At 38.8% G+C, this 19,627-nt stretch overlaps 2 protein-coding genes across 4 annotated transcripts in view; one reads left to right on the forward strand and one right to left on the reverse strand.

Moving 5' to 3' along the window:
• The window catches only part of LOC145453707 (nuclear pore complex protein Nup107-like), a 92,910-nt gene that overhangs the window by 9,117 nt on the left and 64,166 nt on the right, over positions 1 to 19,627 (forward strand). The gene's annotated exons all lie outside the window — the stretch shown is intronic.
• LOC145454167 (uncharacterized) lies at positions 1,038 to 19,255 on the reverse strand. The gene is made up of 33 exons (XM_080332186.1): positions 19,116 to 19,255; positions 18,151 to 18,272; positions 17,781 to 17,897; positions 16,959 to 17,625; positions 16,297 to 16,556; positions 16,157 to 16,232; positions 15,926 to 16,081; positions 15,622 to 15,862; positions 15,416 to 15,567; positions 14,382 to 14,469; positions 14,147 to 14,315; positions 13,478 to 13,634; positions 13,273 to 13,420; positions 12,454 to 12,615; positions 12,182 to 12,382; positions 11,816 to 12,043; positions 11,610 to 11,744; positions 11,119 to 11,225; positions 10,737 to 10,855; positions 10,556 to 10,678; positions 9,580 to 10,336; positions 9,245 to 9,513; positions 8,933 to 9,173; positions 8,203 to 8,443; positions 7,798 to 7,946; positions 7,664 to 7,739; positions 7,212 to 7,380; positions 6,882 to 7,038; positions 6,668 to 6,821; positions 5,517 to 5,684; positions 5,274 to 5,453; positions 2,506 to 2,736; positions 1,038 to 1,271 (listed from the first exon to the last, which is right to left on the reverse strand). Exons 1-33 carry the CDS (start codon positions 19,241 to 19,243, stop codon positions 1,101 to 1,103), a joined length of 6,519 nt encoding a protein of 2,172 aa, XP_080188312.1. The 5' UTR covers positions 19,244 to 19,255; the 3' UTR covers positions 1,038 to 1,100.

Below are 19,627 nucleotides of genomic sequence, written 5' to 3' on the forward strand. Positions count from 1 at the left end.
ATTATTTAATGTGTTGCCATCCAATTGCGCGGTACGAAGATGCTGTCATATTGAAAACGGATGATAATTTGTTCATATTTCAATCTGGTTTTACAGATATTATTACTCAATCTCTTAAAAATGTGGCTTGGAGAGTTGATTGTGGGGTACAAATGATTCACACACCACCTTTATACACAATTAGAATCGTTAATCATCGAACGTGAGGCGCAATTGGCATTTCAACTGTCACCTTGTGTCAATATGAATTCATTTTTATGCTGTATAGAGTCTTAAGCAGGGTTGCCATACCGTCCTTATTTCTAAGATTTGTCCTTATTTTGAAGGGTCACGTCTTAGAAAACGCAACTGTCCTTATTTCTAAGAAATGTCCTTATTTTCGACTTGCGTCCTTATTTTTTCTTATTTTCAACCACTGCAGAACTTTGATCGTTTCTCTCTGGTATTTGTGTTGCATAATATTCATAAATTCTGCTTTTGCGTCGAGATTTTATGACATCATAAAGGAAAGGAACTCTTGTGACGTTCACGCCATAAAATTTGACTTCTAAGTGGTGAGATAGCTCGGGCCGTGCCCGTGAGTGGTTTCGTCTGTACCAAGCTACCACGGCGGACGTCATTTTAGCAGTAAACAGTAGTACTCGGTTCCTGCTGTTTGGTCTACTGCAGAATAAGCTCAAGCTGTGGAAAAGGCAGCATTTATTGCGTAGTGCAATCGATACATTGATTAAAAAGCAGTAAGCTGTTAATCATTGATAAATTTTTCTAAATTATATTGCACTTACGCCAACGCTTATTTAGGAAGGGGGGTTGACGAAGTGCTGTTTCGGTCATGAGTAAAGGTAAATCTAGACCTGAGCTCTCGTGAGATCCATTAAGCACTTTCTAATAACAAGGAGTTGCTGAAACAGATTGTTTCTAGCGAATATGCCACGGCTCATAAAAATACAAAATATGTTCAAAAACGTTTTTTCATGCAATCTAATTTTTCGACTGTCCTTATTTTTGAGTCTATGTCGATGGCAACCCTGGTCTTAAGGCTGGGTTGAGCGCGTGCATAGCTCGATTCTGCGAGTGAATATGTTCCCATTCTGCAGTGATCAGTTCGCACAATTGATGGGTGTCATTGGCATCATGTCGACGAGCTGTTTCCAAAATCCCGTCCACGCTTTATCGTCACTACGGTCCGCTTTCGGAGCATGTATAGTTGATACCAACGAGAGAAACATGTTGTTGCTTGTGGACATGTTTTCTTCGTCATATGCGGAATCCTGTCAGATTACAATGTATTAATTGAGTAATTTATTGAGTCGATAGCAGATAATCTAAATATAATTAGGTAGAATCTTGGTAGCTTTCACACCTTATTTAACATCCACTTGATGCAAGCTGTGTTAGTAGACTTACCCTGCAGAATTATACGTATCATCGCAGGAGCTGTAATGCTTTTGGGTGTTTAACTTGATGATCTCAAGTTTTTATGAGGTGTTAATCTATATCAGTGGTTACTAAAGTGGGGCCCAGCGTCCCCTGGGGGCATTAGCGACCTTGAAGGAAGAGCTAGCTTCAAAGTGGGCGATTGTGGCGGGCTGAGAACAAAAGGGGCATCATAGAGATCAGTGTGGGAAATTCAATAATAAATATCTATATTTGTGCACTAAGAAGGGGTATATGAATATTTGAACAATGAAGATATTTCTACGTTGTTCACTGTTGTAGAAGGTGCATACAATCTGAAATCTCTCTCCATATATGTTCATTGGCATGCGATAATGAGTTTTCTAACCAATCAATTATGACGAGCAGAATTCTTAGCTATAGAGGCTTATTGTAGTACACACATATATAAACGCCTGTACAACGAGTATGGTGAATTTGCAAGAACGTATGCACCATAACGAAGTTGACATTTGAAGGGATATTGGCTTGCACGATTTTATTCCTGGGTGGTGTCTGTCCCAAGGTTCATACAGAGTTCTGACTATGAGAGATAACGTGTAGCTTGCTGCCTATAAAAAAATTTACCTAGAAGAGACATAAGTTGTGTGAGCAATAAACGACAACTTTTTGTCGATGTTAGGTTACAGCGAGGAGTTTGGCAAATGGACTATTGGCCGGATGGGTTTGTTGTGTAAAAAAAGTTTGGGAAACACTGGTCTGTGGTTAAGCAAAAGTGATTACGAGGATATCGTGATCAAATGTAGGTAGGCAGGGTATGAAATGAGTTATTCTTCAGTGCTGAGACAAATGTCAAGTTACGAATCCACCAAGACGCTTGTATTGCGACTGAAGTATGATCAATTGATCATTATAGGATCTGAACCGTCAACGATGTTCTCAATTTCACAGTCAATATTAGAAATTGAAAGAAAATGAAACCTTTGAAGTGACTGAAATATTAAAAATCAAAATGATAGGTAATGCAAATGAACTAGGGTGATATTATGAAAAAGGCTAGGGCTGCAAACCATGTGCCTGTGCATACTCCAAGATCATCATTCTGACCTGCAATAGCACGGATATAATGAACTGACTCTTTCGCCGATGATGAAGCTCCGTCAGCGCCACTTGAACCTCGTAGTGGCACCACGGACTTGATGCGAACGATTGCGACAAAATGAGTATGATGTGTTTCGACGCCCCAATACACTCCACGATGTTGTCGGTTATCCCGGCGCCCGGTATGAAATCTCTCTCATTCAAGCACAGAGCGTAGCCTCGCTTGTCTTCCAATTCCTAAATTCAAGTGAGGCAGAATATTTCTTCAAGAGTTTCTTGAAGGTACAGAACTTCAATATACAATTAAATAGTATATTCATATTGAAATGAACCCGAATATTTTTGGCTGACTCTAGTCAGGGGTAATCGTCAGCAACTAGTAGAGAATTGGAAAGAATGTTGTGTATCAACAACAGTATCACAAAATATGACGTCACCAGCATGAAATCTCGAATAATAAAGTATTCAATGTACCGGCACTATTTTTAGATGGTACACAAACTCGTTTTGTTGACACAGCCTTGGCTGTTATGTTTTGATGAAAGTCTTCTCCAAGGCACACAAATGAAAGTGTGAACGCCCCCTTCCAACGGCGCAAAATCTGTTGTGCCTTGGAGTCGACTTTTATCAAGATACACCAACCAATCCTGTGTCAACAAAAGGAGTTTGTGTACCATCTAAAAATAGTACATTGAACGCTCTCTTATTCGAAATTTCATACTGGTGACGTCATGTTTTGTGATACGATTGTTGATATACAATGCTCTTTCGAATTCTCGACTAGTTGCTGACGATAACCCTTGCCTAATGTCAGCCGAAAATATTCGGGTTCATTTCAATATGAGAATATACTATTCAATTGAATCGAAGATTTTACTAGGCCTGACTGGCTTGCGAATAACAATGTAGGAATCGCATGGTATGGTGTGACATGCAATAGAACCAGCTATGTGTCCTTTTCATGTTTGTCATCTGCAGTTTATAGAGTTAGTTTAGCGTAGCACATAGAAATAATTCAATGTTGGCGTACAAACTAGGGTTAGTTCGGATATCAATAATTTTCACTATCCGGATATTTGAAATTTAGCTAACCGGTTAACTGGATAATGAATGCTAAGTCAGATAATCGATTTCACGAGATCTGCATGAAAAATGGATCGCAAAATCATTACACAGTGTTATGGTAGATTTATACGTATACGCGCAGTACGAGCGAATACGAGAAAAATCACGCAAATTTAATGTTCACTGCTTCTGCAACTCCCTCCTTATAAATTACACTACATCAATAGTGGTATCCTGTAGCCGGGACCGGAGATTTGTTACAAAGAATCCACACGTATTAAATGCTCTTTCTGCTTCCACAAAATGGGCTGAATATAGTAAGCAGCGCTTCCTTTTTGCCCATTCTTCTGTTTAGGTGTCCACTGTCCAGTACTGGAAGGACGAGTACCTGATACTGGAATTGAGGCCGACATGATAGCTCGCTCTAATTCCTCCATGGGAAATTCACATGATCAGGCCCGTAGCCAGCCGAAAAAATAAGGGGGGGGGGGTGGGTGTTTTAAATAAAACGAGGGGTGTTTTAAATAAAACGAGGGGGTTTCGATTTTTTTTCGAATTTAGTATCAGCGGAAATCAATTACGCTTGCACGTACGAACATGTTTGCGAAATGCGAACATTCGATGTCATTCAGTTTCGCGATGTCACTCAATAATCACAATCGCGGATCATAATAGTCTTAGCGGCATATTGTCTCCAAGCCACCGAGAGATAGGAGCCAACGCATGCCAGGCCCGAGACTCGATGGTTACGCCAGCGATGATATCGTTTGTACCATGCCTATTGCAGATGCGAATGTGTAGGCCAGCGATAATATCGTGAGCACCAAGCCAAGGCAGAATGAAGATGCGATTATGTGGACCAGTGATGGTATAAAGTCCACAGAGCCTATTGCAGATGTGATTCTGCCAGCGGAACTATAGGCTTGTTGACGACTCGAAAAATCAGGCCAGCAACGATAGCCAAGTTTGCAGCAATCAATGACCTAATTTGGCGATCTTCTAAGCGGGAGATTGCGTCGCGTTACACACTGCATTGACGTATCTCGCTAATTGGTGACACGCTTCTCGCTAATTGGCCGCGAGCAACACTGATAATACGACTTATTGAAGCTTCCTAAAAGTGTAAAACGCAATATTAACGATACTATTTTATCCGGTTAACCGGCTGATTTATATCCGGATATCGGATAATAAAAAAACCTGCGGTTAACCGGTTAACCGTTATCCGGATAATCCAACCCTAGTACAAACACAATACTCACCCACAGGGGTGGTCAACGTATGGCGGTCTTTTTTGAAGACGGTCATGCTTATACCTTCGTTTAACTAAGGTAGAAAACAATCGTTTTGAAACGTATCATTGATGGTAATCAAGTATTACCTCAACCCTGACTTTGTTTCCTTGACACGAGACAACTTTCGCAATTACAACATACATCTTCTTGGTCAGTGCATTGTGACAATAACTATAATCCTGAAAGGTCTTACGTTATTCAGAAATTACAAACTACACACTACTTTCTATAACTCAATACTCGAACAGTCAGTAATTTGGCTTGAAAAAACACAGAATAATGAAAGTTATATCAAGTGTCACAAGTAGAAAAAGCTGTGAGATTCTACTACTCGCCCTCTCTGCCTACCTGCAACTTTCTTAAAATTGAGTGAGCCAGTACCGTTGACATGTCCGTTGTTCATGGAAGACTTACCTCTAACAATGATATCACAAATTCTGCATCTTCACCGCTGTTTGGATCGTATGACACGAAGGCATCGAATTTATAATCTTTTTCAGTTCCAATTCCAGTCTCAGGATCACTCTCTTGTTCCTTCTCCAGCAGTCCTTGGAATCCAAGCAAGATTTGATCTTTGATTTTTCGTTCTCTTTTCTAAACGCAGTTTCGCCACGCTTTTTGTCAAGTAGCTCAGAAGCGGTTGCGTCGCGATCCTACCTTTTGCGCGTAAAAATTGAGGAGAAATATTCCCGCCAGCAATAGAAACACCCCGAACACAACCCCAGAGATAATTCCCACAATTGGAAGTTCCTGACAATATTGCTCTTCCTTGATTTCCATGATTTTGTATGCCTTGCTATTGTCCGCAGTTGTGCACGTCAGACTCTTAAGGTTGAGGAATGCTGTTAGTGCAGGTGGATATGGCAAGGTAGGGGCTCAGATATGGGATGCTTTTTTCACAGTTATGCAATACCCGGTTAGCTCTTTACGGTTGTATATCTTTATTGAGATTGAATTTCAAAATTGATAAGTAGGCCTAACAGAGTCTGATATCTTCATAAATGAGAGGGCATGTGATTGAAATGTCCTTACAGACTTTTCCTGTAGCATATATTCCACCTCTTTGCAGAGACTGGGTTCAGGGTGGAGTTATTATTCTTTGGATCGTACTTCTTAACTTACTAAATGCTCTGTCAATGTGTAGAGCCTATTTATGCAACTTATATTTTTATTTGGGGTTCAAGCCAGGGTTGTAATGACTCGAGTCAGACTCGAGTCACGATTTTCTGATGACTCGACTTGACTCGAGTCATTTTCTCAAATTACGTAAATGACTCGACTCGACTCAACTCAAGTCAATCTGTGTATTGACTCGACTTGGACTCGAGTCATCGCACATGACTCGAACCAAGTCATATGACTCGAGACTCAGCCGGCCAAGACCGACATTTCATTGTAATTTCAAAGAATAGTGAAGTAACCACCCTATTGGAGTATTGTCTATTGGTACTGGTACTTGAAATTTGCGACCAAAAACTAGTAAAAGTGAGGAAAATTAGTATAATATAAATGTGAACCGTTCGATATCACCAAACAGAGTTATAAAAGTGGGTTTAACAAGACTTTAACTGGAAACTGAGCAGTCGACACAATGACTTGGGCTCGGACTCGAGTCATAACACCATGACTCGGACTCAAACCTCTGATCGATGACTTGACTCAGTGGTTAATTGAAAATGACTCGACTTGACTCGAGTCAAAACTATGAAAGTGAGATTGACTTGTGACTCGGAGCTTTGTGACTTGGTTACAACCCTGGTTCAGGCACTGTTAAAAATCGATTATGACGTTAGAGCAGCATAACTTACCTGCAACCTATTTCTTTCAATCAGCCCCCTTTCTTCTTTTACTGCATGCATCCAATCTATCAACGATCTTGACGAACATTGACATTTCAGTGGATTGCCCTCCAAAAATACCATCGGTATTACTTCCAACAGGCTCACTTCCTTCCCTATAATCCTGCGTACAATACACGAATGGTTCCTTATTTGTCACTGTGGTATATTCCTTCCCAAATACTTGATTTTGTTGTAAGTTAAATCCAGTGTCCGAAGCTCGGGGAAGTGCGCAGATATGGTCTTATGCGATGGTAACGACGTGATGGCGTTTCGTGTGAGATTTATTATTTGGAGTTTCGGCGGTAACCCATTAATTGGCATTTCTTCGATGGAGTTGTCTACAAAGGATGTATAAATTTCTTCTTGTTTACTTATTGGTAGATTTACACCAATAGGTTCATGACTGTTTTGTAGGTCGTGTGAACGTAGAATATTATTCATTCTAATATGCTTACACGGAGGCAATGCGGACGAACAATCAGGTAAAATTTAACTCATGGTAGCATGTTACCAGATAGATCAATGCTCCGTAACTCTGTTAAGTTGACGTAGTTGATGTGCTGAGTTTTCAATCCCAATCCTGTCAGATCCAGTGTCCTCCAGGCACTATTCCCTTTGAGCTTGACTTCTGTTCCGGGCCGATAACTACCCTCCACATAGAAGATGTGGTTTTTGTCTGTCTGCAGGAATAAATTGCTGGTGATTGTGATTATGAGCACACAGTGCGCTTCTGCTCTATGAAGTGATGTTCCATAACCTATTATCATGTTGGGGATGATAACTGATTTTGATTCGCCAAAAATTCTGGCAATAGAACAAAATGAACGTTTCAGCTAAACCTCTATCTCTATCATCACTTATGAAGGACAAAATCACTCAGTATCTCTTAGTTACTATGGCCATCCCCAAAGCCGCTGGCCTAATAAGGCCTGCATGATCGTTGACATCAATTTGAAAGCTTACTTGTACTGCTTTTGAGCAATTGAGGACGACTTGCATTTTATCCGCCCTGCATTTCGTGGGAGTACAATCGGAATACCTGAATCCAGACAATTGTATCTAATACTCTATCATATTTCAATAGCCACTGCACGCACCTGTAGTATCCTGCCATAGTGTGAATGACTCGTCCCTTGAATTGCATTGGACTGTCACAAACTGGATAGTTTCTTGCTATCATTAATGGATTCCATGGTACGAACCTTGAGAAATAGTTTGCGAACGAACCCAACGAACAATCACAGCGCTGTGTGTTGAATGGATGAGAAAATGAGAATGCGAAATTACCGAACTTATTTCTTGCAAAGCTATGTTAATAATATTGTATTGTACTGTTCTTCATGTTAGTCTTCAGTTAATATTGCACGAGCTTCTTAATCTAGATAATTGATTTATCTTCTGAATAAATCAGCTTACGTGTTTCTTATAATTGCAAGCTCGTGCTTGAAACTTGAAGCATTGGCTCAATTCGAAATTTGAGTTTTAAAAGAGTCATGCATTACCAATTGGTTACCGCCCAATCCGATCCATGTCAAGCTGTCCAATCCATCGAACTGCCAGCTGTACATGACCTTGATATTGTTGTCTTCCAAGTTGAGATACGTCAGAGCAGTAAGGTTTAAGAGACTTTCCAAGTCCTCGTCGCTCCAATCGCCGAGTTGGTTGTTACTCAATTCCAGTTGTTTCAATGTTTTCGGCAATCCGTTAGGTATGTGCATAAGCGAGTTGTTCTTAAGATCCAAACTGTCGTAAAAGTGTGATTGTTGAATAGTCTGTCACATAGCCAAAATAACATTGTTGTGACTTGTCCAAGAATAGGTCACATATGTCAAATTTTCTTTTACTTATGTCAAAGGTGATACTATTGATGGTTACTATACTATGCTTTCCATCTTGCCACTGGTATCGTCATTATCACTCTACAAATTGTTGGCGGACTCATTTGCTAATCATCCAATGGTAATAATCCTATATGGATTTCGAGTAAAGTTGAGTTTTACTTTCATTTGTAAGTGCACAACAAAATCATAGAGATTCGAGGTGGTATGTGGTGAGAAAAAGATTGAGAACCACTGATTTGAAGGAATGCAAAATTTTGAATATGCATTTCTCTATCTGTAAACATCAAAGCATGTCCTATGTTCAAATACCGATTGTCCTGTCTAACTTACAAAAAGATTTGGTTTGTTTGTAATCTGCTGTCCTAGCTCAAGTTGAAATATCTCTACTAACCTGGTAAGTCGTTCTTGATCCGCAAACTTGTTATCTGGTATTTTCACGAGATTCCTGTTGTCTTTTATCGCTATTTTCAGCAATCCGGGCGGTATACGTTCTGGTACGGCCTGCAGTCGTGCGTCTTGGCAAGTCAAAACCTTCAGGTCGTAAGAGCATCCCTGATTTGGCGGTTGCTGGAAGTAACTCATGAAGTCTAGGGCAATTTCGAAATTAGACCTCCCATCTTTTACAGTGATCCCTGTATTGAATGTAGGTTATTTTGTATGTGATTAGGTTATTGAATTTGATGTTAATACCGGTACGCGATACCTGATAAGTCTGTAGGTTGGCACCTTGTCTTCATGCTTTGGTCCCTTGACTGGAGGTTAAAACGCGAAATCACTACACCATGTTTGGTCAGCCATTGTATCATTGTCAACATTTTCAAATCGCACTGCCACGGATTGCCATGTATAGACATTTGTGTGCCGTTTACGCAAAAATCATATTCGCTGCTGTCACGTATGTGGGATATTTGGTTTTTTCCCACATTATAAGTGTTGATGCCAGGTTGAATTCCTCGGGGCAGTGATATTAGTCTGGAATGTAAGCAGATCATTGATGGTAATATTACAAGACAATTGACCAATTATATGCAGACTCACTTGTTACTTTCCAGATTGAGGTAACTCAAATTTTTTATGTGGATAAACGCTGTTGGTTCGCTGTAACTGATCATGTTTGATTGCAGTTCAATCTTGATTAGCGATGCTGGCATTTTTAGCGGAACACTTATCAATTTATTGAAGCTCAAATCGAGCACTTCTAGATTGATCACAGTCGACCAGCGACTGCTTGTGATGAATTTGATGTTGTTGTAATTCAATCTAAGTACTTTTAGCGTTGATGGTAAGTCACGGGGTATATCTGTGAGTTTATTGTGACGGATATGTAAATGGCGTAGATTCTGCCACTTGTCAAATTCTTTCAACTGCTGCGTGGGTAAATGTGTCAATTGTCCGTATGTGATTATTAAAGTCCGTAATGAATCTGTTGGGAGGTTATTGAGCCAACTTGTGTTTACTTGCCCACCTATGTTAGCCCATATTGTGTGCAGTGTTGGTGGCGTATTTTTGAATATATTCTCCGAGTAGTTACCGAATATCATTTGAGATAGTCTCAATATTGATAATTTGGGAGGCCATATTATTTCCTCGTCTTGATTACCGCCATGCAGTCGCGTCAGAGACAGAATATGTGTTGTTTTTGGTATGCAGGTGGGAATTCCTGAAAATTTTTCGTTAGACATTGAAACATAGACGTCTCCATCGTATCTTGTTATGTTGCAGTCTCGTCCTGTTTTGGCGCCATCTCGCAACCCGTGGAAACGGTTGCCAATTATTGAAACGTTTCTGGCAGTTGCTGAATAAAACCCAAAAAGTTATCAATAAGTTGTAGGAAATATCGAAAACTCAGCTACAGAGTCGCATCAGAGTTCCAAGAGTAATATGCTGAGGCCTGAGGATCAGTTATCACATGATAAGATGTTACATTGAATAATCTGGTGTGTTCGATATCAATACCACAGTACTTCTATATATTCAATAATTGAGATAAAATTTTAGATAATTCACATTTTACCTGGAATCCATTGCCAATCAAAATATATGTCTTCCTTCAAAAATTCATTCTCTATTAGAAAAACCCGACTGGCTCTTGTGTCGTTGAGTTTTCTCAGTAGAGAGGCGTCAGAAAATCGACATCCTGAATTTTAACAAAGGTTTTCATTTGAAAGCTTATGCACAGTTTCACCAATTCTTACCAACAACTCGTATTGACCATATGTCTACCGAGGCAAGTAAATGAAGATCTGGGTCTTTGACACGATAACAGCTCGCTCCCAATCTTCCTTTTGCCAGGATATTTAACGAGTTGGTGCATCTGCATTGATAAACAGTATTAAGACTATGTTATGCGGATCTTATTCCAGTCATGGCGCTCATGTTTTTAGGTTGAAGTATTGATAATTTTGGTGCATGATAACTGACTAAAGGTGGGATGTATCATAATAATTGAGCTTGATCTTTTCTTAGCGGTCGTGACAATTTCACACGTATAAAAACCCACTTGTTTTTTCCACTGACTTATCTCATTCACATATACTGTATTAATTTGCTCCCAATAACAGTAAAACACACACTCACTTGCAGCCTGCAATCCATGAACACTGATTTGTGTCTATATCAATATCAATATCAGCAACTACTTGTATGAAGAGAGCTATGTTTACTATGAATTTTCGGACAATCATCTAAAGTCGTAAATAGATATATCGTATCAACATAATAATGCATCCAAGCTTGCCTCGACTGCTGAGCTACCATAATAAGTATCGCATCAACACAGGAAGGCTTTTGTGTCACCTACATGCTTTAAGTTTCTACCGTCGTCATATGTATCGTTCACTTTCTATCGCTCATCTCACGCCTACGCAACTAGCTTCCTAGGGATCATATTCTTTTATGCACCAATCTCGTACAATCATAGCAAGTGAAACTAACCAGTAGTTTGAACAGTAAAAATTGTTGCAGACCCAAATTGAACTGGTAATTGAATATATTTATGAATGAGCAGCATCTAGCAATATCCTTGCATAGCAATAATGGTGAAACGACTCAAAAAAAAAACACTATCAATTGTGTATTGCGTCTGATAATATGTTCCAAAATTTGTCCCATTCTCTCTGTGAGGATTTCGGGTCTGGTGCTTTAAAAGTTGGTATCAGTGACAAGAAAGTTCTTAAACTGCTGTTGATATCTTGCGATAAGTCCTAAAGAGAAACATACTTGGATTAATGAACTAAAATAGTGTGGACATTCAATGATCCACATTCCACAATACCTCCAGTACTATTGGTATCAGAAGCTTTTTTTGTCTGCTATGCAGCTCCGCCAAGGCTATTTGGACTTTATACTGACACCATGGGCTTGATACAAATGTTTTGGATAGAACCAGAATCACTCTTTTGGACAATCTAATGTTTTCACTGATACTTTCACTAATGTCCATCCCAGGTTCAAAGTCCCTTGTGCTGATATATGCCGTAATTTTCCGTTTCTTCTCAAGCTCCTGTAAGAAACGTGTTTCAGTTAGTCATATTCAGTTGGATAGAAACAGTTCATGAAGTTTTTTTTCTGTTCATTCTTTTGTATGGTAAGTTATAATCATGTGTTACGGAGTATCAAAACTATTTTTTTCTTTAACAACCTCAATTAGCTTTTCAACAAAGTCTCCATCTTGTGCACAATCTTCTGTCGCCACAAAAGCATCGAACATGTAATTTTCTCCTGAAGGCAATCCTGGAAGTGAATTTTCTGATCCTGTTAAAGCGTACTCGTGTGAAGAATCCTCTTGCAACAGCCTTAAAAAGCCCGATAATATTTCTTTCTTATACGTGCGCTTTTTTACCTGGAAAGTCGTGCCAATTTAGTTTGAATAGTGTGAAGTTAAATCTTGAAATTACTGAAATGAAAGCATACCTTGTGCAATATGAGAAACATCGACAAGATGATCACTACTATGAAAAGTCCAGCTGATAGCCATAATCTTGCATCGACATTTGGCTTCTGACAGATTTGGTCTTCTTTAAGGGTGATCAAATATTGATTTGAAAGAGATGATGGTCCGAAGCACTTGATATTCTGCATGCATGATATATTTGGTTATGTCTTGCATCATGGGGTTGTTCGAAAAAACTTTTGTTTTTTGTGATTCCTGAGATTCACTGATTAAATTGTTATGTTGCCTGAAAACACTTGAACACTGTAGATCAAATTTTTCTAAATTACAACCAGTAGAAGCTGACGCAGAGATAATTAAAACTTGAATTTCTTATAGGAAAAATTGAAAAGAAATTGAAAAATTTTACTCTCAACCACCTGAAATGGTCGAGTTGTCTACCAAAACGATGCAAAACCAATTTCATGGAATTCCAACCCATAGAAGCAAAGCTTTTTGAGTTTTTCATTATTGATTCTGGGATCTCCCTCCGTCAATGCTATTTTTGCATATACAAAACTCACAACTGCAATAATTTGACTTCTACTGGTTGGAAGTGAGCAAAATTTGTTGTGCATAGTTCTTTTAAGCAACTTAACAATGTCACAGGGTTGACAGTAAAATTTGAGAAGAAAAAACAATTTCAATATTATATAATAAATTCAACAATTTAATCAGTGAATCCCCGGAATCCGAAAAAAGTTATTTTGGAACAACCCTAATCCCCAATTATTTGATATGCGCTATCTAGATTTCCCTTTAATAATACAGGCTTAATACTGATTTGTTGAACTCATTACCTGAGCATCGTTCTTGTTTGCTGAGGTTGCATTGAATTTTATCCATAGCTTGAAAGCATTCATGGAGCAGTTGCATTCAAACGGATTTCCGTCTACGTAGATTTCCGTTAGTGACATCAAAGTAGCTGTTTGCCTCGAGCGCACAATTCTGAATTTACAATCGTCACTTAAATATGTTCAGATAGTCTTGAAATGCGTAGGGTACTTAATTCTGTTGTTTCGTAGATCCACTGCTTTCAAATTAGGTTGATGCTTCTTGATTAAGGTGATATCTGGAATATTGTCTATGAGATTTCCTCTCAAGTTCAGTCTTTGTAATGAATCCGGGAACATATGTGGTGACCATCTTGTCAGCAAATTTTCTTAAAATCAAGCACAAGGGTATTTGTGAAACAGGGTTGTAATGACTCGAGTCACGATTTTTTGGTGACTCATCTTAAAACCAGTCATTTTTTCAAATGCGTAAAATTACTCTACTCCAGTCTATTTGTGTATTGAGTGGACTTGTACTCGAGTCATTATGCATGACTCGAGCCGTGTCATATTACTCGAGACTAGGACAGCCAAGACAGAACTTTCATTGTAACTTCGAAGAATAGTAAAGTCACTGCATTATTGGTATTTCGTCTATCAGTCCTGATACTTGGAGAATAGGGTCAGAAACTGACCTGACCTGAAAATGACTCGGACTCTACCCTCTACTCACTAATCTGGACTTGGGACTTGACTCATTGGTGATTTGACAATGACTGCAATTGACTTGAATCAAAACGGTAAAAGTGAGATTTGTGACTCAGAACGACTTATAAAGTACATAATGATACTCTCCTGGCCGAATGCTTGTTTTGCAGTGTTTGAATATATATTTTCTTACCTGATAAATCGAGATTTATTAAATTGACAAACTCAGTGATCTTTATATCTTCATCGTGCAGTCGTAGACCGTTGAGAAATATTTCTTTCCAGTATCTCTTTGCAAGGATTTTTGGAAATTCTCCATAGACAGGTCCTTGAAGCCCATGAAGGGCTAGAACATCACTTTCCTAGGTAAAAGACTGGGTGCTTTCAGTGACTGTCCAGTGTCCACGTTACCATACATATCAAGTTACCTGCTGACTTTCGATGGAACAGACTAGTTCTGGGGCTAGAGTCGTATAGTTCCGTTTGCATAGAGGAGATACACATTTCAGCTCATACCTATGAAAATAGAAAAACTCAAACAATTGTTACCGCGGTCAATACATACTGCGAGGAATGTCACTTTGAAATGTTCCAGTCATGAGATCACTCCCATAACTTTATACTTTGATGTTGTTGATTTTGGGCTACTTTGCAGTGCCAAAATTCTAAACTTTCTAATTTTTTTCTACTAATGAATATAAGGGTTGTAACCAAGTCACAAGGTGTCGAGTCATTTTTAATTCACCACCGCGTCAAGTCCGAGTCTAAGTCGGGGAGCAACTGGTCAAGTCCGAGTCACAGTGTTAAGACTCGAGTCCAATTAATTGTGTTTACTGTTCAGTATCGATTTAAGTCTGGTTCACGTCGCCTCTGTGAAACTCTCCGGGTGATATCAAAGGCCTCAGACTCTTAAAGTACTCATTTTTCTCACTCGAAACAGGTTTATTCAAACAGATAAAGACGGTTTCTGGGTCTATATTTCAATTTTCGGTCCTGATTTATGAGACGTGAATAACTCAGACTCCAGTACAAGATGAGTCAATACACAAAAATATATTCTGGTTGTTTTTCAACATCAGAACCAGTCGTTGCACCAGTGAAAAGCTGAAATGCATCCAAAGCCGTGATACTTAGCCTCTACTTACCTAGCGATCATTTACATCGAAATACAGCAATGAGATACCAATTGCTTAATTAGAAATGAGCTTCTAAATATTGCAGATCGAATTGACATTTCAGAGTGACGGGGGTTTTGATTTGGAACCCCAAACTCCCATGTGTACTCCACTGACCACGGCATACCACCACAACATTTACAATTCGACTACTGATCACCTTGATCGGACCTAATTACCTGCAACCAATGATGGCTAAGATGGGCATGTCATCACAAATCATATGTCAAGTGTGTGTCTCGACTTCCAGGCAAACCCTGAGACTGACTGTTCTTATTGATACTTACTCATAATAATAGAACAGGCTCCTTATGTCTCTGTTTTTCACTTCCAATGGTGTCGCACACCTTGCGAATCGAATCAGCTGATTGTCATGCAGATACCTTCTATTCAACCGGCTATACCATAATGCGAAGGAATGTAGTGAGCAATCGCAGATCTTAATAAAACCTGATCAGCTTGATATCATTTGTTTCGAGTTTCAATAAAATACCAGGTCATTTCCTTCCAGTCCTAGCCAATTTAGACTTTTCAGGGCCTGGAAATCCTGTCCGTACAATGTCTTTATGTGGTTGTCATGCAGTATCAGGTCTTTGAGATTCGTGAGATTAGTGAATGCTTCTATGTCTTTTGCGTTCAATTCAGTAATGTTATTATCTTGAAGATCTAGTACTATGACTGATGATGGCAGTCCGAATGGTATCCGTTTGAAATTGTTTCCGCGCAGGATTGCACTAACGAAATTGCAAGACATTTACTGATGTCTCAGACGATATCAATTCAATTTGGTTTCTCACCTTTTCATATTCTCTTGATTTGCAAATACATAATCTGGGATTGTCGTCAATTCCTCATTCCATGTAATTCTGACAGCTCTGAGACCCCGAGGTGGAGTTTTGGGAAATGCTGTTAAATTAGCTAGTGTGCAGTTTAAAAGATGCTGTGGCTCGTACCTGCGTGTAGTGGGTACAAAAACTCTCGATTTGCAATTTTTATGCGTTGAAATGATCCTGTATCGGATTTTTTACCTGCAAGCAGCAAATAGTGGGGATGTGATGTATGCTGTGTAGATGCTCACCTCGTTCAGGTAATCTGAGTGGAATGCTGTGAATATGCCGTAGGCATATGGTAAGTGCAATCGTTTTGAATAGTAATCTACCACTCTCACCGTAGTCTGGCAAATTTTTGCATTTGCCTTTGCGTGAAAAAACTTCGAACACCCTTGCTGATTTCCCCTTTCTTTCGATGCTCCATTGTAGGAATTTAAAAAAGTACAAATCACAGAACCAATCATTGTTGCTTATATCAATATTGAAGCAGTCTGAACAGAACTCGTAATTCTCAGGTCCACTTATCCGAGTCAGAAAATTGGATCTTATACTGAACACCTGTGGCTTGCTCTCAATTCCTCTTGGCATCACTTTCAACCTATAAGATAATCAAACACTTTCCATTTGATCGACGAGATAAGTAATGATAGAGTCCGGCTTCTCGATCGGTAGTTCGTGGGTTCAATCCCCGGCTGGGTCAGAGCAAAGACCTGATTGTCGATCATAACTGCAGGTCGATCAATACTTTATGGAAACGTCGTTTTCATGAGTATGAATACATTTTCAAGAATATAGTAGGGCAGATTTAGGTTACAGAGCACGTGTGGTTAATAAAATGTATATATAAAATCCACAATTCCCAGATATAGGACCTTGTTAAAAGGAAAGGTGAATTTTAATCATCAAAATGTACTGCACTAGCAGTAACATTGCAGGAGTAGTAGTAGCGTTAGTCATGTAGTTAACATAGAAAAATAACTTCACGAGCATTACATATTACCTGTTATTTCCCAAATCGATTTGGATCAACTTGGCCAATCCCATGAAGGCTTTTGGAGAGCAAGTCTCAATTCTGTTGTTGCTTAATATCAAGTATTTGAGATTCTTCGGCAAGCCTACTGGACATGATTTCACAAGGTTCATATTCAGCGACAGAGTCTGCAGCGACTGCGGCATTATGACATCAAAATTTCTAATAGAATTCCCTTCCAAATTAATTCTCTTCAGCTTGATATTGTTCAGAAATGTGTCTTCTGGGACAAACGATACATTACTATACTGCACTGTGATATAGCTGATGATATCGCTTCCATACACTTTCGGCATTACCCCGTCGTCAACATTCGCATATCTAACTTGAAATACTTTCACGTTTGGACCGACTTTTGCTAAAGTAGCAGTTGGATATCCAGATTTTATATCTGTGATCTTGAAAGATGTCAAGGACTGTGGCCAATCAAATGTCGGCATCACCGTGGCTTCCCAAATTATGAGTGATTTTAAAGAGTCTGGGAGACATTGAATTTTCAAGCCGTCTCTTCCATATTTGTTGAAATGAAAATTCATTGTCTTCAATTCTTTCAAACGCTTCTTGTCCTTAACACAGTCTGTTGACGTGACACCATTTTGGATGGAACAATCCTTGAAATACAGCTCCTGAAGGTTATCTAGGCACAGTGTGGCGAATATTAGTTTGTATTATTGCAGAGGTATTGTATTGTGTTGCAGATTAGGGCTGTTCAAAAATAATTTTTTTATTTTCAAATTTTACTGGTTCCACAATTTTCTAATACAATAACTAGCCCTATTGCAGATACATTACCTGGCAATATCGTCAAATTGACTGATTGCAAATGAGATTCATAAATTGAAAGTCTTTTGACGGATGAGTTCCTCTCTTCAAGATGCTTTAATATGGCATGTATTTCATTGTGAGTACCTATAGGGAAAATGAAATACTTTTTGCCATTCGGAGGAAATATACTGGCTTGTTTCAAGGAATCCCATCTGAATGTGTGTTAATGCAACATAACTATATTTAATGTGCCGTATTCTATATTTTTAGTTGTTGTTGATGAAGATTATCTATATATATTATCTATATCGTGAATTTTAGCTTGTTTGAGACGTTTGAATATTCCATTTGTTGCTAAACATAGTTTTATCTACATTTGCAAATAACAGATACCTACTTCCTCTCAATATCAATTTAGTGACGCCAATGTTTTCCAATTCTTGAACGTCACCTATTTTAGCATGATCGCAGCGACCTTGTATTGTTGTATTGGATGGTTCCGTCAGTGATGCTTGGCATCTGAAATCATGCACCACTGTATTAAGAAGCTACTATTGTCTTGAAGAAATGCATTTGCGGAAATACATGAGATTGCACTATAATAAATCGCAATCTCCAAATCTCAATATGCAGCCCAGAATAGACTTTTGAGCTGGAAAATTTTGAATGCAATATGTTTAGAAACTTTCTTCTCCTGTAGCAATGCGGCTACAGGCTGGAATTGAACCAAATTGGGTGTGTTGGCTTAAATTAGGTAACCTAACAATTTTATCAAGTAGCCAGTACAATTTGAGAAGAAAAAAAAAGTTATTTTTAAACACACCCCTACTGTACAAGTGTACATGTTCATTGTTAGGAGACGAAATTGAATACTTCGAAACATTGGTCCTGATAATACTTCGTATTAATGGCAACATGTTTCTGCCATATCTACGGCTGTATAACGCAATCTACCGAAGTCATCTGTCAAACGTCATGGCCTTTTAGAAATTTTGATCAAATTAAAAAAAATACAGCCCTTTCAAGAATGTCTCGAGCCACCATATCCAATTACAAATATCTTATTTAACCCTGGGATCTCATCTTTCACCAGAAATTGATGTGAAAAGGCTCGAGTCACAGGAAGTGGACTTTTTGCCTATTTTTAGAAAATTTCTTTAAAATTGCGCTCCTGGGCGAATGTTATAATGTATACATTCATAAAACTGCGGTGAGGGACGAATCATTCTAGCAACCAGACTGCAGGCTCCCAATTCCTGATTTAAAATATTATAGAAACCTATCATCCGATTCGAACACAGCCGCTATTGAAAGAAATTATAATAGTGAAGTATTCAACATAAATAAAGGATGGCTTCTTACTTGCAACGTGGGATGTGTGTACACAAATCGTCTTCACCACTTTTGCTCTCAACACTTACTAGGCAATTCCATAATAGCAAATTAATCATTGTAAATACCACTGCAACTGGATGGTGGTGAAGCAACATTCTGTCTCAACTCTCCTTATCTTCGACATATTGAAACTCGATGTTGCATTGATATTTAACCATAGAATATCATGGCATGAGTCACTAACAGTTGCTTCACTGTACATGCTGATTTGAATGCTATTATGCATTTTTCTTCAATCCAGTATGATGCAAGCTCATAAGTGAAAAGTTTGTAACTGACGTATCTATAATTAAGATTTGGGATACCGCCATTCTCGATTCTCTCCAAACTATGCATATGTGGTGATCCGTCATTAAGCAATTATTATTATTTCCATCTGATTACGTAGTCTTCCTTTGCACAGTCCAGTGTTGTTTTATCGTCATGTCATTCTTCTCTCTTCTGTTTTATGCTTCTATGTTGCTTGAAGCCACATTGGC

This window comes from Botryllus schlosseri, chromosome 13, assembly GCF_051294905.1.
Source record: "Botryllus schlosseri isolate E-star chromosome 13, Bs_hap1, whole genome shotgun sequence".
Taxonomy (NCBI): Eukaryota; Metazoa; Chordata; class Ascidiacea; order Stolidobranchia; family Styelidae; genus Botryllus; species Botryllus schlosseri.

Excerpts from the sequence above, each read along its gene's own strand:
- LOC145454167 (XM_080332186.1), bottom strand. The coding sequence starts at position 19,243 with ATGTTGCTTCACCACCATCCAGTTGCAGTGGTATTTACAATGATTAAT. Across the intron at positions 10,856-11,118 it reads TCATGGATTGCAGGCTGCAA|ATGCACCAACTCGTTAAATA; the intron begins GTGAGTGTGTGT and ends TTATCAATGCAG. Across the intron at positions 9,514-9,579 it reads CTCAATCTGGAAAGTAACAA|ACTAATATCACTGCCCCGAG; the intron begins GTGAGTCTGCAT and ends CTTACATTCCAG.